This window comes from Tachypleus tridentatus, chromosome 12, assembly GCF_004210375.1.
Source record: "Tachypleus tridentatus isolate NWPU-2018 chromosome 12, ASM421037v1, whole genome shotgun sequence".
Lineage (NCBI taxonomy): Eukaryota > Metazoa > Arthropoda > Merostomata > Xiphosura > Limulidae > Tachypleus > Tachypleus tridentatus.
In genome coordinates, this window is record NC_134836.1 from 105,179,937 (window position 1) to 105,204,372 (window position 24,436).

The following is a 24,436-nucleotide window of genomic DNA, read 5'->3' on the forward strand; positions in this document are numbered from 1 at the left end:
CATAATGAAATGGTGTTTTGTCATCGTGATAGAAGACTGATGACTGTTTTTTATTATTATTTTTGCACACACAGTTTAATATTCTTATATTTATTTCTCAATATTTAGAATATTTTCTTTAGGTTGAAATAGATGTAGATGCATAAAATTTTCTTTGTTTTTTTTTTATAATTTTTGTGAAAAGTTGCGCAGGAATTAATATACCACATAGAAGACAGCAAGTCAACACTATACGCAAGTCAACACTATACACAAGTCAACACTATACGCAAGTCAACACTATACACAAGTCAACACCATACGCAAGTCAACACTATACACAAGTCAACACTATACGCGAGTCAACACTATACGCAAGTCAACACTATACACAAGTCAACACTATACGCAAGTCAACACTATACACAAGTCAACACTATACGCAAGTCAACACTATACACAAGTCAACACTATACGCAAGTCAACACTATACTCTTCCAGCTCTTGGACTACCTTTATCTGATTGCATAAAGGGATGTTACACATTTTTGCGCTCTTACAGTATAAATTTGCAGAGCGCGTTAGTTCGGAAACGGGACACCAACCATTAACCCACGGATTAACTCTAAACATTGGGGTTCGATGGGCATAAAACAGGTTGCTTATTTTGTAGCCTTGCGTTTAAACAAACAAATCGAACACGATACACAGAAAGCCTGGCCTTGTATCTGATTCTTAAAGTTGTGTCCTGCAGTTATCATAACCTCTAGGGCTTTCTTTTGTCATAAGTGTTTTAAGTAGTTCATATTTGAGAATAAAAAATAATTTTAAACGTTTAACACATTTTGCTAAGAACTACATTCTCCATATTTGATAATTAAATTATTTGGTTCTAAACTGGTGAGTCTAATACTCAAGCTAGCTTTCAAATTTACTTAGCGTGCTGTAATTAGAAACTTATCCGCTTATTATAGCGTTAAAAATCGGACTTCAATACTTACGATGGGCAGATCACAGATAGCCCATCGTGCACAATTGTGCTTCACAGCAAACAAGGAAATAAACAAACAAAATTTACGATTACATTACGAATACCAACTTAGAGCGCGTTAATTAAGTTTCAAAACTACCGCAAGGGGTAGTTTCTGGAATATTCTCGCAGAACTCTTCCAGTAGGTAGAACGTGCTTTACTGAACCGGACGACTGTTATCGGTATCAGAGAAGTAATGTTCTACTTGTATACGATAAATTGCCTGGCCAGGGTTGGTTCAACTTTAGTTCAAGGATGTTACCAAGTATAGTATATAAACTATAATATCTACGTATAATTGAACTTAGTATTAAATTCCGTGGGATAATGGAACACCACCAAGGCTGTTTTGATAGCAGTTTGGAACTTGCTGACAGGATCAATACTTCTATATACCATCGTAGTTTGCACGCCAGTGTATAGCTTGTAATTTTTCGATTAGTGTAAATGTCATGTAAATAGATTATGTAAGACTTACCTTCCGTTGACATTAACGTATACAAAACTGATCTAAAAACAAAACAAAGTCTTCACTCTAGGCCTCAGCTGTTAGTGTATGTGAATGTTTCATTATGGCGTATGTAGTATATTCGGGCAAAACGCTTTTATAGACCTTGCCGGATTATACCAATTATTAAGTATTATTTTGTAGGTTACTGATATTGGCAGTTAATAGATCATGAAACAGCATGTGTACGCAATATAAACTGTTTATTAAATCACAAGATGTATGCGAGAAGTAAATGAGTTTTACGTAAAGTAATTTTTTAACACGAGAACAGTCAGAATGATTGCATGCGTTTGTACTGGATAACGTAAAACGCCACCTTCGAAAACTCGAGAAAACCTTTTGATATTTAGAATATTCAACGATCCGAATTGTTTCTTTGTAGTGTGATAATAAGTCGTAACATCAAAGCGCTAATGAAATTTGATAGAAATCCAATCACATTTTACATAGTTATTAATTACAAACTGCAAAAGTGCCCCATCTCCCTGTTATAAAAAAATGCTACAAAGTGATAAAGAATCCGGATCTCCCAGTAGATCCGAATCATAGTTGGGGAGAACTGTTCCACACTGGTTTCCGATCTGGTGTAAGACTCTCGTTTATGTAGATTTACCAGTTTTAGAGATAAATGCACAGTAACACAGACAGACACACGGGCGTGTTTCGTAAATATATTACACAGTAATTGTAAATGTTCCTTCAAATGTATTGATAGAGTTATTTTTGCGACTGAAATAAGGAGGGGACCAAGGCACACCTCTCTCCGTTGTAACTACTGTCTTTTGAAAAAAATTAAAACAGCAAACATTTGTATTTATGGCAAAAATACTAAGTCTATCTGCTGCCGTACCTAATTCTAAATTACTGACCAGAGGGTTTGTTTGTTTTGAATTTCTCGCAAAGCTACACGAGGGCTATCAGTGCTAGCCGTCTATAATTTAGCAGTGTAAGACTAGAGGGAAGGCAGCTAGTCATCACCACCCACCGCCAACTCTTGGGCTACTCTTTTACCAACAAATAGTGGGATTGATCGACACATTATAATACTCTCACGGATGAAATGGCAAGCATGGTTGACAAGACGAGTATTCGAACCCGCGACACTCGGATTACGAGTTGAGTGCCTATATTACATGGCCATGCCAGGCCTGACCAGAGGTAAGTCACTCAGTCAGAAGCGCCATAACAACTACTCTCCTAAGAAAATAACTGTCACCATTATAATTCACCCACAGATGAAAGCGAAGGAAATATTTTGCGGTTTCGCAAGGTTAGTCAGTTCTGAAATTTAGGACTCTAGCACAGATGGGCAACTTGCTCCCTCAAAATACAAAGACGAATAGTTAATAAGCCTTTAAATTACAGCCATGTTAAAACGAGTTATGCCTAAGCTATGCAGAAGCAACCATTTGGGAAACCTTTAGCCTATTGTACTTTTATAACTCATCAGATACATGTAGTTAAAGGAAACGAAATAGCAGTATAAACATTATGAAGTTAAATAACTTCGTGTTATAGAAACACAGAATGCACAAGTCTTTTTTTTTTTGTAAATAACATTTCAGTTCATTATTAAAACACTATATTTATGGAAGAGAACTACACACCGAGGGTATTAAACATTACAAACATTAGACCTGACTGACAGTTTGATTTATCGCAAAGTAGAAGTTAGAAATGTTTACGATTTCCTCTCTTATTCTGTGGCCGTTGAGCTGCTTTATGGCACGTGAGAGTTTTATTTTTTATAATTAAAACATACTTAATTAAAACACCGAAGTTACTTCGTAAAATGAAGGCGTTTTAATTGTGTATTGAAAACTCATGAAAACTTTTCAGATTAATTAAATTTCGAGAAAAAAAGTGAAAGAATTTTCCTATCAGTGAGAAGATATTCTGGTTCAGAACTACATAATGTGACATAATGTCAGTGAGAAGATATTCTGGTTCAGAACTACATAATGTGACATAATATCAGTGAGAAGATATTCTGGTTCAGAACTACATAATGTGACATAATGTCAGTGAGAAGATATTCTGGTTCAGAAATACATAATGTGACATAATGTCAGTGAGAAGATATTCTGGTTCAGAACTACATAATGTGACATAATGTCAGTGAGAAGATATTCTGGTTCAGAACTACATAATGTGACATAATGTCAGTGAGAAAATATTCTGGTTCAGAACTACATAATGTGACATAATGTGAGTGAGAAGATATTCTGGTTCAGAACTACATAATGTGACATAATGTCAGTGAGAAGATATTCAGGTTCAGAACTACATAATGTGACATAATGTCAGTGAGAAGATATTCTGGTTCAGAACTACATAATGTGACATAATGTCAGTGAGAAGATATTCTGGTTCAGAACTACATAATGTGACATAATGTCAGTGAGAAGATATTCTGGTTCAGAACTACATAATGTGACATAATGTCAGTGAGAAGATATTCTGGTTCAGAACTACATAATGTGACATAATGTCAGTGAGAAGATATTCAGGTTCAGAACTACATAATGTGACACAATGTCAGTGAGAAGATATTCTGGTTCAGAACTACATAATGTGACATAATGTCAGTGAGAAGATATTCTGGTTCAGAACTACGTAATGTGACATAATGTCAGTGAGAAGATATTCTGGTTCAGAACTACGTAATGTGACATAATGTCAGTGAGAAGATATTCTGGTTCAGAACTACGTAATGTGACATAATGTCAGTGAGAAGATATTCAGGTTCAAAACTACAAAATGTGACATAATGTCAGTGAGAAGATATTCTGGTTCAGAACTACATAATGTGACATAATGTCAGTGAGAAGATATTCAGGTTCAGAACTACATAATGTGACATAATGTCAGTGAGAAGATATTCTGGTTCAGAACTACGTAATGTGACATAATGTCAGTGAGAAGATATTCTGGTTCAGAACTACGTAATGTGACATAATGTCAGTGAGAAGATATTCTGGTTCAGAACTACATAATGTGACATAATGTCAGTGAGAAGATATTCTGGTTCAGAACTACATAATGTCAGTGAGAAGATATTGTGGTTCAGAACTACATAATGTGACATAATGTCAGTGAGAAGATATTCTGGTTCAGAACTACATAATGTGACATAATGTCAGTGAGAAGATATTCTGGTTCAGAACTACATAATGTGACATAATGTCAGTGAGAAGATATTCTAGTTCAGAACTACATAATGTGACATAATGTCAGTGAGAAGATATTCTGGTTCAGAACTACAAAATGTGACATAATGTCAGTGAAAAGATATTCTGGTTCAGAACTACATAATGTGACATAATGTCAGTGAGAAGATATTCTAGTTCAGAACTACATAATGTGACATAATGTCAGTGAGAAGATATTCTGGTTCAGAACTACATAATGTGACATAATGTCAGTGAGAAGATATTCTGGTTCAGAACTACATAATGTGACATAATGTCAGTGAGAAGATATTCAGGTTCAAAACTACAAAATGTGACATAATGTCAGTGAGAAGATATTCTGGTTCAGAACTACATAATGTGACATAATGTCAGTGAGAAGATATTCAGGTTCAGAACTACATAATGTGACATAATGTCAGTGAGAAGATATTCTGGTTCAGAACTACGTAATGTGACATAATGTCAGTGAGAAGATATTCTGGTTCAGAACTACATAATGTGACATAATGTCAGTGAGAAGATATTCTGGTTCAGAACTACATAATGTGACATAATGTCAGTGAGAAGATATTCTGGTTCAGAACTACATAATGTGACATAATGTCAGTGAGAAGATATTCAGGTTCAGAACTACATAATGTGACATAATGTCAGTGAGAAGATATTCTGGTTCAGAACTACATAATGTGACATAATGTCAGTGAGAAGATATTCAGGTTCAGAACTACATAATGTGACATAATGTCAGTGAGAAGATATTCTGGTTCAGAACTACGTAATGTGACATAATGTCAGTGAGAAGATATTCTGGTTCAGAACTACATAATGTGACATAATGTCAGTGAGCAGATATTCTGGTTTAGAACTACATAATGTGACATAATGTCAGTGAGAAGATATTCTGGTTCAGAACTACGTAATGTGACATAATGTCAGTGAGAAGATATTCTGGTTCAGAACTACATAATGTGACATAATGTCAGTGAGAAGATATTCTGGTTCAGAACTACGTAATGTGACATAATGTCAGTGAGATGATATTCTGGTTCAGAACTACATAATGTGACATAATGTCAGTGAGAAGATATTCTGGTTCAGAACTACATAATGTGACATAATGTCAGTGAGAAGATATTCTGGTTCAGAACTACATAATGTGACATAATGTCAGTGAGAAGATATTTTAGTTCAGAACTACATAATGTGACATAATGTGAGTGAGAAGATATTCTGGTTCAGAACTACATAATGTGACATAATGTCAGTGAGAAGATATTCAGGTTCAGAACTACATAATGTGACATAATGTCAGTGAGAAGATATTCTGGTTCAGAACTACATAATGTGACATAATGTCAGTGAGAAGATATTCTGGTTCAGAACTACATAATGTGACATAATGTCAGTGAGAAGATATTCTGGTTCAGAACTACATAATGTGACATAATGTCAGTGAGAAGATATTCTGGTTCAGAACTACATAATGTGACATAATGTCAGTGAGAAGATATTCTGGTTCAGAACTACATAATGTGACACAATGTCAGTGAGAAGATATTCTGGTTCAGAACTACATAATGTGACATAATGTCAGTGAGAAGATATTCTGGTTCAGAACTACGTAATGTGACATAATGTCAGTGAGAAGATATTCTGGTTCAGAACTACGTAATGTGACATAATGTCAGTGAGAAGATATTCTGGTTCAGAACTACGTAATGTGACATAATGTCAGTGAGAAGATATTCTGGTTCAGAACTACATAATGTGACATAATGTCAGTGAGAAGATATTCTGGTTCAGAACTACATAATGTGACATAATGTCAGTGAGAAGATATTCTGGTTCAGAACTACATAATGTGACATAATGTCAGTGAGAAGATATTCTGGTTCAGAACTACATAATGTGACATAATGTCAGTGAGAAGATATTCTGGTTCAGAACTACATAATGTGACATAATGTCAGTGAGAAGATATTCTGGTTCAGAACTACATAATGTGACATAATGTCAGTGAGAAGATATTCTGGTTCAGAACTACATAATGTGACATAATGTCAGTAAGAAGATATTCTGGTTCAGAATTACATAATGTGACATAATGTCAGTGAGCAGATATTCTGGTTTAGAACTACATAATGTGACATAATGTCAGTGAGAAGATATTCTGGTTCAGAACTACATAATGTGACATAATATCAGTGAGAAGATATTCTGGTTCAGAACTACATAATGTGACATAATGTCAGTGAGAAGATATTCTGGTTCAGAACTACGTAATGTGACATAATGTCAGTGAGAAGATATTCTGGTTCAGAACTACATAATGTGACATAATGTCAGTGAGAAGATATTCAGGTTCAGAACTACATAATGTGACATAATGTCAGTGAGAAGATATTCTGGTTCAGAACTACGTAATGTGACATAATGTCAGTGAGAAGATATTCTGGTTCAGAACTACATAATGTGACTTAATGTCAGTGAGAAGATATTCTGGTTCAGAACTACATAATGTGACACAATGTCAGTGAGAAGATATTCTGGTTCAGAACTACATAATGTGACATAATGTCAGTGAGAAGATATTCTGGTTCAGAACTACGTAATGTGACATAATGTCAGTGAGAAGATATTCTGGTTCAGAACTACGTAATGTGACATAATGTCAGTGAGAAGATATTCTGGTTCAGAACTACGTAATGTGACATAATGTCAGTGAGAAGATATTCAGGTTCAAAACTACAAAATGTGACATAATGTCAGTGAGAAGATATTCTGGTTCAGAACTACATAATGTGACATAATGTCAGTGAGAAGATATTCAGGTTCAGAACTACATAATGTGACATAATGTCAGTGAGAAGATATTCTGGTTCAGAACTACGTAATGTGACATAATGTCAGTGAGAAGATATTCTGGTTCAGAACTACGTAATGTGACATAATGTCAGTGAGAAGATATTCTGGTTCAGAACTACATAATGTGACATAATGTCAGTGAGAAGATATTCTGGTTCAGAACTACATAATGTGACATAATGTCAGTGAGAAGATATTGTGGTTCAGAACTACATAATGTGACATAATGTCAGTGAGAAGATATTGTGGTTCAGAACTACATAATGTGACATAATGTCAGTGAGAAGATATTCTGGTTCAGAACTACATAATGTGACATAATGTCAGTGAGAAGATATTCTGGTTCAGAACTACATAATGTGACATAATGTCAGTGAGAAGATATTCTAGTTCAGAACTACATAATGTGACATAATGTCAGTGAGAAGATATTCTGGTTCAGAACTACAAAATGTGACATAATGTCAGTGAGAAGATATTCTGGTTCAGAACTACATAATGTGACATAATGTCAGTGAGAAGATATTCTGGTTCAGAACTACATAATGTGACATAATGTCAGTGAGAAGATATTCTGGTTCAGAACTACATAATGTGACATAATGTCAGTGAGAAGATATTTTGGTTCAGAACTACATAATGTGACATAATGTCAGTGAGAAGTTATTCTGGTTCAGAACTACATAATGTGACATAATGCTTTGAAAAACACTTATATCTCGTGTAAATACGCTTTAAAAGATATTCATGACGGCTTTTCTTCCAATTTCGTAGTGAATCTGGCATGAATTATTTAAAAGAGTAGACATATGAACAGTTTTCGTGCATAAAACCTATTGTATAGAAAAGGAAATTGTCGCTTTATATTCTTATAGATTGGCTTGTAAAATGATTTATTTATAAATTGTATATTTGTAATAACAATTAAAAATATTGTACAGATTGATTTTATCTTTCTTAGAAGTACATTAGAAGCTCGACCAATAGGGAGAGTTGTGGCTTTGTGATTGATGCACATGCGGGCATTCGGAAATTACGTCGGTTAAGAACATTGTATGAATTGAATTAGATGTTTCATATTTTCATCGCAAGAGCGCTGGATTTTGGAGCTAGCGAACCGGTTTGAAACTCGTGCGACATACCACAACATTTTTCGTTCTTTAAGATGTGGGTGTATGATAAGAGTGACATTCAGTTTCTTTGCGTGAATGGTGGGTACAAAAATGCTTTTGACTGACTTCATTCTTTCCGGTCAGGAGCCCAGAATTACGAACAGAGACAGATAGTTCTGGCAGCTTTGCTGTATATACAAAATTCAAACACATATTTTTATTTGTACCTTCACGATATTAAGGAAACCAAAACATTAACTCAAGCTAGAAACTAGATAGTCTCGAACACTCTTTCACCTTAGTAAGGGGTGCAGAGGTATTACTTGTAAACAAAATATACAAACATGCTATTATAAATTTTTATTCTAGGCCTATAAAACAAAATTGCAAACTTTGAAAAAGGAATTCCCATAAAAGTCATATAACTTAGTATTTGAAAAAGTTTAAAACACCTGGAAGTAAATATAAGTTAATTCTACAATTACGTAAGATTAGATATACAGTTGTGGCATTTCTTTTAAAAGACCAAGCTTGTCCTGGTGATCAAGACGCTCGAATCGAAAATCTGAAGGTCAGCAAACACGATCGCCCTTTCAACCGACGTCAGTCCCATAGTTGACAATGGGTGGTGTTAACCAAATGCCTTCCATCTATTTTATCTCTACTACAGTGGCTCCCTATTGGCGCAACGGTATGTCTGCGGATTCACATCGTTAAAAACCGTGTTTCGATACCCGTGGTGAGCAGAGCACTTATAGCTCATTGTGCAGCTTTGTGTTTAATTCTAAACAAAGAAGCTCAAGCATTGGTTTCATGACCATGTAAAATAATCAAGTTTAATTAGGCCACCGTGGTCTTATTCTCCTAACATAAGGAGTCAAAGTAAAGTAAATAAGGAATTTCTCTACGCGCCGAGACATTCGCTTGTCCTCTTTTCGGGTGAGGGATCAGACGAGTGTGCCGCGAAGTTAATTGTATTTTCCTAAATGCAGTGAATGCAAAATGTTTGCACTCCTTTACTACAATAGAGACTGCTAGCACAAACAGCTTTCGAGTAATTTTGCGCTAAATTCAAACCAATGATTTGTTTAAAAAAAGAAATCTATAAAAGCAAGTGATGATCTGTTGACAGCATATTTGATCATATACTTTATGTTGGATTTCAGAATGTGAATGTTATTTATGTTCATTTCCTATCTTGTGCACTGACAATTTCTACAATGGTAGGAATAGCGTTCCTGTCGAAGTCATTTTGAAATACCTTACGTTTATATAAAGATTATTAAACGTTTTATTGGTTTTCTTCCGAGCTTTTTTTTTTCAAAATTGCAGAACCAATAATGCATTCTTAAATTGATGTATGGGTTAACAGTTCCCTCAGAAGCTCGGTCAAAATTAACTTAATCTTATTTGTTTTAATGGTTTTTCTGAAGTTAGGCTGGCGCCACCTTTTTATTTTTTTCTGTCAGAACTAAATCTTATAACTGATGACACAATTGTCGGTTTGTATTAGAGTTTTCGCGCAAGGCTGTACAAAGACTAACCGGGTTAGCTCTCACTAATTTTCAGCAGATAGACTAGTCGACAGCACTCATTAGTGTGTCGTATAGTCGGTTTAACCATTAATCTTATTGCGCATGTCAATCAATGGACCACAACTAACCGATTACATAAGAGTTGGTTTAGCTTATCTTGTTCTCCAAGACAATACTTCAGAATTACTTTCCGCTACGGCGAATTATAGATTCGTATCTTACTGTAATGACCCAACATGGCTAGGTGGCTAGGACGCTCGACTCGTAATCTGAAGGTCTCGAGTTCGAATCTCTGTCACACCAAACATTCTAGCCCTTTCAGTCGTGGGGCCATTATAATGTATGGTCAGTCCCACTATTCGTTGGTAAACGAGTAGCCCAAGAGTTGGCGGTGGATGATGATTACTTCTCTCTCGTCTTATACTTCTATTTTATGGACGCCTAGCGTAGATAGCTCTCGTGCAGCTTTAAGCGAAATTGACAAAAACAAAACAAACAAACTTACCCAAATTGTTCAATGTAACACACGTGCTTTGACAATAAATTATTTTGAATGAAATAAATTAACACTATTTGAAGTTGAGCAGTTGTTTAGTAAGCAAAAGATAGTATTAGGCCTAAAATAGCTTTAAATGCATCGGTAACGTTCGTTATTAAAACCGTAACTTTAAATAGTATATTTATATAGACAATGTAGTATTTGTCTAGAGTTGGAGAGTCTTAGTAAGTTTATATGCTGTTGTGAAAAAATAAACTGTTATTTTTAGTACTTTCTATAGCAGGAATTGCTTTCAGTGTAATAAAAGCAAGTGCAGTGGCTATGCAAGATACAATATGATATGTTTATATATGCAATATTTAATTTAATGGAATATCTAGTTAGGCAGTGTATTTATTGTTTTAATAAGACAGATATGGTGATTAAACGAGTTGGACACGCCATACGTAATATTTTATTAACGACTGTTGGACTTTGTTTTCAATAACTTATGGGGAAAAAAAACGTGAAGTCATTTGATCATTTCTCTCTTTGGAAAGGGGCTTTTATGGGTCATAACTACGTGAACCACGTTTTCTCAGTGATCACTGTCTTACCCATCAGAGTTTCGCAATTAAATTTGGAGTTTTGCTTGCCATTCTACTGTTTACAACTGGTTGTGATGAATATCCGTAAGAAATACATTTCTATTGAAAAAGGTGGATATTTTAAGGTACGATAAACCCAGAATTCCAAGCAGTATAAATTTAAATATGGAAAACGTGTCACACTTCAAATAAAGATGTTTATAAAGTGTTGATTATATTAATATACCATAATATCAAAATGTTAATTACATTAATATACCATAATATCAAAGTGTTGATTACATTAATATACCATAATATCAAAGTGTTGATTACATTAATATACCATAATATCAAAGTGTTGATTACATTAATATACCATAATATCAAAGTGTTGATTACATTAATATAACATAATATCAAAGTGCTACTCAGGTACATATACAATAATGGTAATTAAACTTATAACCAATAATTACAGGGTTGTGATTACAGTAATATACAGTATCTAAAGAGAGGTGATTAGACAGATACGTATACCATTATTATATTTGATTTCAGTTTTCATGTTTGAAAACTGTTTGATAGTTCTAAATGTTAAAATGTGTTTAACTAGCAGTAATTAATAGGTTAACTGTTTGAATGAGTTGGGAAAAACACTTTTTGCCGTAAAAAGAGGTTCAATGTCGTGTAAAACAAGATTATAATACTGTCTTGTTAGAGAAAGCTGGACAATGAGAACAAATAATGAAGTGTCTCAAAGAAATAATACCATAATAATACGTACATTTATTTATTTTTAATAGTAAAAATATAGCTCGTTAAATGATAGCTTTAGTACAATAAAACACAACAGCTCAATTGTAGCTAAAAGCAACATTTAGCTATTGAGTGTCATGTATTTTTACTTTCGTATTATTTTGTCCAAAACAATTTTAATCACCCCCCCCCCAGTGGCACAGCGAGAAGTTTGGAATTAAGCACAGATAGCCCATTGTTTAGGGTTGTTCTTGCTAGCCCGGCATGGCCAAGTGTGTTAAGGTGTTTGAGTCGTAATCCGAGGGTCGCGGGTTTGAATCCCGCTCGCACCAAACATGCTTGTACTTTCAGCCGTTGGGGCATTATAATGTGACGATTAATTCTACTATTTGTTGGTAAAAGAGTATTCCAAGAGTTTGCAGTGGGTGGTGAGGACTAGTTGCTTTACCTCTAGTCTTCCACTGCTAAATTAGAAACGGCTAGCGCAGATAGCCCTCAAGTAGTTTTGCGCGAAAATTCACAACAAAATCAAAAGCTTTGTGCTTAATTTCAAACAAACAAAACAGTTTTAGACTAAAAGAGCATTTACCTAAATCAAGTATGAATTTTGTGAAAATGCACTTTTATTAAAAATTTTGTTTGGAAAATATTATAGATGGAATAAAAAATAATTTTAGTATATACGTCATTGATGTTAAATATATACATTTTTTTACTTACTTTTATCACGCCCTCTTTGATTCCAGTCATATGTGTTTGTACAAAATTTATAGTTGCGAATCTCGTTCAGTAATTTAGTTCCAAGCAGGTTTGGTAAGATACCAGGTAAAAATATACATATTAAGTATGATGGTCTGAATGCAAGCATATTTTATTTAGGAGTTTTAAAGTGTTTAGTTTGTTTCTACCACCAACTTCACTGAGGCCGTATTACAACAAGTTTTTTTAAGAATAATAATGCGTAATGCACTTCTTTAAACGATAAAGGAAGGAACGTATTGGAAAACTATGTTGATTAGTTTTCTTTAAAAAATTTCTCTTAAGAATCCCAAGCTCAACGTGGCTAGATGACGATGAGTTAAGAGCCATTAAAAATGTTTTCCATTTTTCTATTTATAACATGTTTAGGTGCATTATACAGTTACGAACAAAAACAAACGGACGTTTCTTAGAATGTGTAACTGAGCTAACTCGAATGAAACGAGCGTCGAAGCGAAACAAGTAAGATAATAATGAAGTTAAAAAAACAACAACACAAAAATGTGGTAGCAAAAGGAAGAAATGGACTTATCTTAAAGCTAGATGGATGGATAGAGGAGCAGGTAGATAGATATTGTTAGACAAACAGGTAGACGTCTTAGACAGATGGATATATAGATGACGACACAGACAGATCTAATAGACAAAAGGATGGATAGAAAAAACAAGTCGGTCAGTAGAGTAGACAAATGACGTAGATCACGATAGATTGTCATCCACAAAAGAAACAGCAGTTACACTTCCCATTGCCTTTTCTTGATCAAATCGTTTAGAAAAAACGACTAAGTTAGAATAAACGGGTCAGCCATATAAAAACGCAATATCGAAAGAAGCCAAGTTATATAAAAGGACAAACCCGGTAAAAATGTAATGTAGAAGTCAGTAAGTTAATCAAGCAAATCTGAGAGAATACATGCCACCGCCTCTTTTGTTATTGGAAATGGAACAATATTTATTTTTTCTTTCAAAGTTAAACGCAAAACTACACAAGGGGTTATATGTGCCCTGCCCACTACGGATATTGAAATCCGGTTTCTAGCGTTGTGAGTCCGCAGACAACCGCTGAGGGGCCTAAAACGAATAGAAACGTGAATATATATTTCGCTGTATTTGTACGTATGAAATCTTTGACCAGATATTATTATTTTTTGTTTTATTATTATTTTAAAATTAAATATATATGCAATTTTGTCCAAAGTGTGATTCGAATTCCACGTCACGGAAAACTATCACCATTGATATTTTAGGTCGCTACGCCCTCTTTTTACATCGTGCTTTCCACGTGTCTTTAAGTCTTTAAGTTTCAACCCGATGGCTGCGGAGATCAATTCACTATTAAAAATCATCAATAAATGTTCATAAAGTATTGATATATGTGCTACAGTTGTAAAACCGTAGTAAGTAATAATAGATACCAGGGTAAATATTCTACGCCATTTTCTCATTTCATATATTCTGTGCACCCTCTATGTCTTTTAGTCACCGGTTTTAACCCAGTCCCTGTGGTGATAAGTTCACTATTAAAATTATCAACAAATATTTATGAAATATTAACATATGTACTACAGTTGTTAAACCGTAGTAAAGGTTAATATTTACTATTAGACCCCCCTCTGCTCCAGTGACACAGCGGAATGTCTGTGAACTTACAAGGCTAGAAACCGAGTTTCGATACCATTGTTTGGTAAAACACAGATAGTCCTTTGTGTTGCTTTGCGTTTAACTTCAAACAAACAAATGATACCAGATCTATCAGAAACTTGCTTCCTTTTGTCCTACAAGTTTTTTACTACATGCGTTACCCGTTGAACAAAGATAACAAAAAGAAAAATAATTGAAAGAAATGTTAATGCTTGTTTCCCTCCACCTGAAGTAGCCTGTTGCTTTCAATGTGGTGTAAGAATATTTTGACATAAGAATAGTGTCCTTCCGCCAACTGGAACAGTTGTAACAACACTCCATATCTAGACAAACACTTGCTGCAGTTTGATAAAAGTTAAGGAGAAATGACTTTTACACTCCAGATAAATATAAAAAAATATATTTTTATTTAAACCAACGTTTCGCCTCCAGTATGCCCTACAAATTTTGAAGGACAACAGAGTATCACAGTGTTACTCCATCTTCTAACTTGGTTAAAGTAGTACCTTTTCTGTATATTAAATAAATAGTTCGAGTTCACGTGTGCGTGCTATAAACTCATGAAAAAAAATTTCAAGGTAAAAGAAGAACTGAAAGATATATATATATATATATATATTAATACAAATCTTGCTTAAAATGACTGAATTTGCTCATAACATTTTTCATATATATGCATAATATGTTGGGATATTATAATTGCTAAAAAAACATGAAATATCTGAAGTTCGTAACTACAACTCTCTATATTTCTTGTTTATGGCAAAGATAAGGCTGTTTGCTGTTGTCTTTAATTCTGAAATGCTGACCAGAGAAAAGCAGTTAGTCCACTATACCCTACCACCCATCATCCATTCTAAGAAATTGCCTCTGCAATCTTGAAGGCCCGCTATGGCTAGGTGGGTTAAGGTGTTCGACTCGATCCCGGGTCCGAAACCTCGTCGCACCAAACATTCTCGCTCTTTCAGCCGTGGGGGCGTTATAATGTGACGGTCAATCCCACTATTTGTTGGTAAAAGAGTAGCCCAAGAGTTGGCGGTGGTTGGTGATGACTAGCTGCCTTCCCTCTGGTCTTACACTGCTAAATTAGGGACGGCTAGCGCAGATAACCCTCGTGTAGCTTTGCGCGAAATGGTATTGCATGGATCCGAACTGGGCTTGTCGGTTCCAAAATACAGGGCTCAACTACAATCCCAACCAAAACTTGTTAGCAACTGTTGGACAGAGATATATTTTGTTGTGTGTGTATTTTTACTTACTAGTAATATGCAGACAAACTAGGAAAGGTGATTATTGAGTATTGTGTTACACCACAAACTTGTGACTAATGCCTAGGTTATAAAAACATATATAAATGTTTGGACTGCTACTGTCATTAAGATAAAGTTGTGTTCGATATAACGTTTTGAAATGGTTGTCTGGAAACATAGATAACGGTGCCAAAACACTTTTTCTTTTTGACCATGGCCTAGATTAGCATGGTGGTTAGGGCACTCCATACACAACTTGCGGGTCGAGGGGTCAAATTCCGTCATCGAAAATGCTCTTTCAGCCGTAATGGGAGTTATAAAGTGACGGTAACCCCTTCCCTCATTTCCACAGGTAAAGAGTCAACCACGAGTTGGTGGTGGTTGTTGTTGTTAACTAGTTGTCTTCCATCTAGTGCATCGGTTTCGAGTAACATTCACCAAACAAACGTTGTCTGCAGAATTCATTCACCAGAAAATTTATTTGTTTGCATGAGAAGGCTTCATTAGCAGAGAGGTGCTACCAGACTATTAAAGCTAAACTCCAAATTTATTAATGCAGTGAGAGGCTGACAATAATAAGATTTGTTAGATAAGAAGACTTAATGTTTTTATGTTATTTTGTCTCTAATGAAATATGTTATCTAGGAATTCTCTTTTGAATAAAATGTCAGAAAAGGACCACGCTAGTATAATCACAACCACAATTAATCGTATTTTATTAATAAGTAAAATTTAATTGATTGATTGTTTGGAACTAAGCACAAAACTACACATTAGGCTATTTGTGCTGTGCTCACCAGAGGTATCGAAACCCGATTTCTAGCAGTGCGAGTCCGCAGGTATACCGCTGTGCCACTAAGGAACAAATGAAATCTAAAGAAGTCATTTATATTATATTATTATATAAAATTAGGCTTGGTAGTCCTTGCAGTCCCTATCTCCCCCCTCCAAAAAAAAAAAAAAAAGAACCGTTTTCCTCAGTCTCATTTTCTCAGCGAAATCTGCATGTGGACATATTAAAGTCAATCCGTTCGGAGTAAAACCTACACGACAGGCTCTTGACGAGTTGAAGTAGAAGGATAGTATGTGATTCGTTTACTCTGTTAAAAATAGATAATTTCTAAAGATATTTTAGCCCTACTGTTGATACAACAGTTATGAGATATTTTCATCATGTGTGTTTGCATTGCTAGCTCGTCTGTTTAAAGTCGTTAGCGATGAAAACTATGAAAGCGAACATTGAGAAAAGTGAAAGAAGTCGTACTGTGTATATAATAACACCGTAGGGTGGTCTTCCTGTATTGAAAATGATATACTGGACGTGAAGGAGTTGCTGTTTAAATTAGGGAGCAAGAGAAAAAAAATGTTGAGAAAGGAAAAGGTATTTATTTAAAAAAAATCCCTTTCACGCCTACGCAATTAATTGCGAATGAAATACGTGAAAGTTGCAACGTATATTTTCTATTTCTTCCTCCTTCCCTTTTACCAGCCGTACAGCAGTTATTATTTTATCTACATTTCAATCTTGACTGACGCATGTGATTTATAATATTCAAAGAATGTGGGAAACGTTACATCGAAAACTTAACACAATTTGTTTGTGCTTTTGTTTTTTCGTGTGTGTATACGTATACACGTGTGTTTCGTATTAAAAATTTAATGTATTTTGCCCCCCCCCCCAGTGGCTCAGCGGTATGTCTGCGGACTTACAACGCTAAAAACCTGGTTTCTATACCCGTTGTGGGTAGAACACAGATAGCCCATTGTGTAGCTTTGTGCTTAATTCAAAACAACAATAACAACATCGAACATTTATTGCTGCTTTGTATACCAATACATTTATTAAAATGTTCTGTATGTGGTGTTTTTAACCTCACAGGTGGCTTATGCAATATATTGTCAAAACGGTTAAGTCAATAAAACTCATCAAAGATAACCATCCTTAACTTGGAACTTCTGTCCTGGTAGACGACATATTGTCCACAGCAACAGTTGTCTACGAGTTATTCTTACCCGAACAGTGGAATTAACTTTCCAGTTATAACGCCCTCACATCTGAAAATAAGGATTGGGTTCAGAAGCACACCGGGAATCGAATCTCGGATTTTTATATCCGAAGCCTTGCAGACTAACTAGTAGGCCACGCCTGACCCTTATGACAATATTAGGACTATGGTATTGCTTGTATAGGTTTTTATTATCTTATTCGGTTGGGGGAAATGTATTAACTACACCTTTGTCCAGGGTTGTCAGACTTCATATTCAATTATCAAACTTTCCTAATGATTGCTTCAAACAGTTGAAAAGATACGCCTTCATAGCTGGTTGGATTGTTTTGGAATTTCGAGCAAAGTTGCAAGAGGCTAGCCATCCCCAATTTAGCAGTGATAGCCTGGAGGGAAGGTAGCTAGTTAACTCCACTTACCATCAACTCTTGGGCTTCTCTCTTACCAACGAACAGATGGACTGACTCTCAAATTATAACGCCTCCTCGGCTGAAAGAGTGAGCATGCTCGGTGACGAGGATTCGAATCCGTGATCCACAAATTGCGAGGCAAGCACCATAACCACCAAGCTATAGTTGTTGAAGTTTAATTCATAGACATTATTCCAAACGGTTTATTAAAAGAAATAACTTAAATTTTCACATTTGGTGCTAGAGGAACTGCATTTCTTCTGTAACTCCAGAAACTTCTAAAAAAATTATCTGCTGCTTATATTAAAATATCTATGGGTTTTTCTCAAATTAACACTAACAGTTAATTATCTCGACTAATTCAATGCTGCTGACTTACGAAACATTGATTCCAATTACCTTGAAAGTATCTATCACCGCTGGCGGTTTTGACCTTATCATATTGTTTTAAAGAGATATTGTACCAACTCTGTATATTCATAAGAGTGCTCTTATACATTGTATCTCATGGTAAAGAAAATGCTTTCCAAGTCGCATATTTATTTTCAGTATTGTGTATGGCGGTTGTCATAATTTTAACTTTTATTTGTAACTAATTGAATAAACTAAAACACTTTTGACATCTTGAAAGAAATCAAAACGTATTTCTTAAGTTCAGTTAGATTAGAGGTAGCATTCCTGCCTGAATGAATATAATAACCAAATCTTAAGCAAACTTATCTATGCCGTTTTAGAGAACATTTGCTTTCGTTTTAATTAAAGTGGTTAAGTGCAGAAGTAGAGACTATAAATACATCAACAAACTCTAGAGAGAAAGAGTTTTGTTTTTGAATTAAGCACAAAGCTACTCCATGGGCTATCTGTGTTCTGCTCACCACGGGTATCGAAACCCGGTTTTTAGCGTTGTAAGTCCGCAGACATACCGCTGGGGGACAGAGAGAAAGAGAGAAATAATAGAGGTTTATTCAAGCCCAATGTTTAGGCTTAGGCCCTTCTTTCTCAGTAGCTAAACGGTTAATGCTATGTACCCTTAAGTTCTAGTAAAGATTTTTCTGAAGCACTTGGTCGTAGGTATCCTTTAATGATGATGGCTCGTTTTTACTGACACGTGCTTCACTTGTACAGGTTACTTTGCAGCTTAAGCATAGATTAAAGCTCTAATGAAGGTGGAACAAAACTTGGAATAGATAAAAACCAAGCTGCGTGTGGGCATGTTTACCTGGGCACTCTCATCACTCAGCATTTAATTAGTAAGTGACGTAAAGATGGCATGTTGTGTTGACCGTTAATGTGGTAGTAATTTGCATAGTCTGGGCTGTAGAAACAACGTCTGATTATAAGACAACGTGTTCTTTTATTACCGCGAGAACAGACTTTTCACAAATTAGCTTACCAAAAAAAAAAAAAAGTTGAGGATTAGAAGCCAAACAGTTTAGTTTTAGATCATCTTGTTTAATTATTAGTATTTTTTGTTGAACGAAAAACCTTAATTGCTCAGTAATATTAAGGTGGTCTATAAACATTCAAGCAGTGCACATTTAATTTTCAAAGTTATTTAGTGTTATACAGAAATCTCTGTAAAGGTACATATCTGCTATATTATATTATCACCGCTAAATGTAGACTCGTTTTGATTGATGTTTCAGTATGCCCTTAGTTACAAAGTGATATGTCTGCAGAATTACAACGTCAGAAACCGGGTTTCGATAGTCGTGATGAGCAGGGCACAGGTAGTCAATTGTTTGTTTGTTTTTTAATTTCGCGCAAAGCTACAAGAGGGCTATCTGCGTTAGCCGTCCCCAATTTAGCAGTGTAAGGCTAGTCATCATCACCGACCGCCAACTCTTGGGCTACTCTTTTACTTCCCAATAGTGGGATTGACCGACACATTATAACGCCCCCATGGCTGAAGGGGCGAGCATGTTTAGTGCAACGGGGATTCGAACCTGTGACCCTTGAATTACGAGTTGAGCGCCCCTGGCCATGCCGGGCCTGGTAGTCCATTGTACAGCTTTGTGATTAACTTCAGCTAGTGTCGTTTTAGTATACACGGTTTGCTTAGAGGAAAACTTTCATTCCAATGCAATTTTCATGGTATCTTATTTCGTGTAAATAACACTAACCTGATACCGGCCTCTCTCTCTCTTTATTTACATTAAAAATATTAATGACTGCGTTTTCACTGTATGTTATCTAGTTATTAGAAGCATAATTCTTTCATACTCAGATTATTAAAATGCATTTATTCCATTGTAGAACAGACTTCCGTTTCCAATGAACAGGAAGTTGTTCATTTTGTCTTTTGGCACATTTATGGACTTTAATTTAGCCCCATAATCATGTTTCCTCCCACCTTGGTTTGCTTTCTGAATAAGTCGTTGAACGAGTTTCAAGAGTCGAAAACGTTTTTTTTAAATTATTAGATCTTGCTAGTGACGTGGTATCTGTAAAGTTCTAATATGTTATAGTAATAAAAATAATCACAAGTAGAGGTAATTTTTACTCAGATTCGTCAGGGTGTTTGTACTGTGAATAAGTCACAGTTCATTTGGCATAAGTCAAACTTGTCCTGTGTTATCCATAAGCTGTGTAAAGGAAGAAAAGTATGAAGAGTTATTTGTTTCTTTCATTTCGCACATCTGTTTATTTGTTCGATAAAAAACGATGGTTGAACAGTTTATGTCTAGACTTTTCTTTCTTAGCCTAATTACACTTTTTGTGCAGTGTACATAAAAATTCCCAGTACCTCCTGTTTTATGGAGTTAACTAGCTTAACTTTAGTTAACTGTATGCCTTAGAATACCACATTTGAAGAAGAGACATTCATATTTCAGTCACTAGGTGTCTCACTATACTCGTGTGTTGAAGTACAAAACGTTTACGACAAATTATATACAGTTTAAATTTATGAAACTTTGTAGAATGAACAGCAACTGCCTGTTGTGGAGACACAAGTGTACAGGACGACATTTCGAAAGTCTTACTCTTTTCGTCTGCAGGTTTCATCATAAATTCTATCAAAGAATACAGTTTAAATTATTTCATCAGTGGCACTCTTCCCTTAGTATTATTAAAGACGTAGTTAAAGGGTTTACCCGTTAGTTAGTTTTCAGAGAGTTAACAATACTTTCTAATAGCGATATGTATGCGTTAATATGCTAGTATATTGCTGTAGATGTGAGATGTGACCACCCGGACAGCATTTTAACCGCTACACATTCAGTTCAGAGCAAATTTCCAATCATTTGAAAAGCAATAGTATTAAGAGTAGACTTATGACTGGAGGAATAGTCATAGTTATTTCTGATGAATTATATTCTTATGACTGAGGTTGTGAAACTGCGAAGAGACAAAGAATATGACATTTCCAAGAATAAAGATCTTCATAATGTTCCACCAAAGTAGAAAAACGTACACAACAAAGCGTTTATGACAACTACGGTCTCCTAAACCACACCCTAAATCAATCCAGAGCAACGCCCTAATTTATAGAGTGAAGACTATGGTTACCAAAGAGAATCTTCCAATCCCCTCTTAAAAAAAACTAATGTAGTCAAGCTGGACATACCTTCTTGTACCATTACAAGGTATAAAGAGTAATTTGAAGTTGATGAAAGAATCGCATGTCCAAAATGTTCACAAACTTCCAACCACATCTTGACATCAACATCTGCTTTTATAACGAGAATGGGTGAAGAAACTGGAATTCTAATTCATCACCTATCTGGCAAGTTTCCTGATGCAGACCCAATGGACTTTTGTTGTCCCTTTCTGTTTAAACACAGTCTTAGAAATATAATAACAATATATTTCTGTAGTAGTTAGTGGAAATTCAGAATAAATTAAAAAAAAAAACTGTCAGAAGTCTTAATATTAGTCAATCTAATTTCGACACATTCTTGGGTTATCCTTAGTCCAACGATGTCTTCTGGTAGGAAAACGTGGACGTTATTGACTAGTTTTTCTGCCAGAAGACAAAGTAAAACTAAATATAACGCAATGATGTGTCGAAACAAGTGTCTTTTGATTGGTTTGGTTTGTTTTAAATTTTGCGCAAAGCTACAGGAGGACTATCTGCGCTAGCCGTCCCTAATTTTACAGTGTAAGACTAGAGAGAAGGCAGATAGTCATCACCACCCACCGCCAACTCTTGGGCTACTCTTTTACAAACGAATAGCGGGATTGACCATCGCATTATGACGCCCCCACGGCTGAAAGAGCGAGCATCTTTGGTGTGTCTTTTGATATTTTAATATATTTACTTTGATATTCTTTTGCTAAGAATCTTAGAAGGCTGTATCTACATATTATGAGATGTTGTATGAATTCTGTCCTGTTGTGATATGTGAGGTTGATTTTGATGTTCTTGGCAGATACTCGTTATAATAGAAACATTATGTCAAGCAATAGTGCGATTAACGATGAAAATATATGTTTAGATGGTAGGAAGAACTTGGAACATTGCTTTTATGAATGGTGCTGAACTCTTAACCTCAGTAATCATTAATTACGAAAGCTGTGTCCATAAGTCTTCTACAATTGCCTTTTTTTGTATTATAGATAGAAGGTTCATCGTAGGCAATGCCCAAGTTGAAGACGTCCACCACCCCATCATCTACTGCAATGATGGTTTCACCGAACTCATGGGTTACACGAGGGCTGAGATCATTCAACGCTCGTGTATATGTGAGTTTTTGCACGGACCTCTCACCAGCCCACACGCAGTTGCTACCATCGAAGAAGCCCTTGCTTCTCTTGAAGAATGTCAGGTCGAGATAGTATACTACAAAAAAGACGGTAAGATGTAGAGTTAAAACGTTACTATGTATTTCAATAGAAAAAATAAAGGTCAGTCGTTGTGTTTCCTATAGCTTAAAGACTAGTCCTTATTTTTGATGAAGAGTTACTGAATACACAAATACTGTTAAGTTAAAAATAAAGTTGTGAAAATAAATTCGATTTCTCTTGCAAAGAAAACTACGTCTTTGAAGAAAGCTAGAGAGTTTTCTGGATGCATTCTGACAGTGATCACCCGTGACATTATTTCCTATCGCATATCACGAGCACGTATGTGAAACCTGTCTGGTAAAAGAGAAAAAAACCAATGATATCCAGCCCTTCTTTATCTGTTTGTTTCTTTGTTCAAAATCTCGTTCAATTGGTAATTTTTGAACGTCTTTGTATGTTTTAAAGGTAACGCTTTCGACCAGTGAGGCAGAAACTCACAAAGAATTTCTTTAAGTTCAAAGGTTATATGATAATACCGTCCAACAAAGTTTAAACGAAGTCTCAGTAGCTTCCTTCCTCAGTGAAGTGTGAAATAGTACATAATATTAGTGTGTTAGTGACATGCAAATGTAGGGACTGTTTTGCACTGGTTTTAGAATCATGTTTGCTTGTTGTAGAATGTTCACGCAAAGCAAGACATTGGTCATCTTCACATAACCATATCAAATCTGAAAGAACAAACTTGAAGGAGCGCGCCTAGCCGATATCATCCAACACTTACTCAACTCCTGTGTGAGTGAATAGTGAAAACTGACAGTTACTTTTATAGATTACCTACGACTCACAAAAAACACATTGCGCTTTTGTGACAAAGGTGCGGGAACCGTAAACCTGCGGATTCACAACCTGGGCACACTAACGCGTAGGCCATAAACAGCCCGAATTTGTAAATAAAAACTGTATTGTGTTTCGAACTACCTTACATGTTTTTTTCCATTGTTTTTGTTCAAATTCCTAATCCAATAGTCAACACATTTGATTTCACATTCTCCCTTTATATGGTGTTAGTACACGTCACTTTGAGATCAAACATTCTCCCTTTAGATGGTGTTAGTACACGTCACTTTGAGATCAAACATTCTCCCTTTAGATGGTGTTAGTACATGTCACTTTGAGATCAAACATTCTCCATTTAGATAGTGTTAGTACACGTCACTTTGAGATCAAACATTCTCCCTTTAGATGGTGTTAGTACACGTCATTTCGAGATCAAACATTCTCCCTTTAGATGGTGTTAGTACACGTCACTTTGAGATCAAACATTCTCTCTTTAGATAGTGTTAGTACACGTCACTTTAAGATCAAACATTCTCTCTTTAGATGGTGTTAGTACACGTCACTTTGAGATCAAACATTCTCCCTTTAGATGGTGTTAGTACATGTCACTTTGAGATCAAACATTCTCCATTTAGATGGTGTTAGTACACGTCACTTTGAGATCAAGCATTCTCCCTTTAGATGGTGTTAGTACACGTCACTTTGAGATCAAACATTCTTCCTTTAGATGGTGTTAGTACATGTCACTTTGAGA

The 24,436-nt window shown here is 35.4% G+C and overlaps 1 protein-coding gene across 6 annotated transcripts in view; it reads left to right on the forward strand.

Moving 5' to 3' along the window:
* The window catches only part of LOC143234240 (voltage-gated inwardly rectifying potassium channel KCNH6-like), a 209,746-nt gene that overhangs the window by 65,785 nt on the left and 119,525 nt on the right, over positions 1-24,436 (forward strand). For all 6 annotated transcript variants that reach the window (XM_076471453.1, XM_076471454.1, XM_076471449.1 and 3 more), the window contains exon 2: positions 22,678-22,914. In XM_076471453.1, the coding sequence (XP_076327568.1) occupies positions 22,678-22,914 (237 nt within the window). The remainder of the gene's footprint in view (positions 1-22,677; positions 22,915-24,436) is intronic.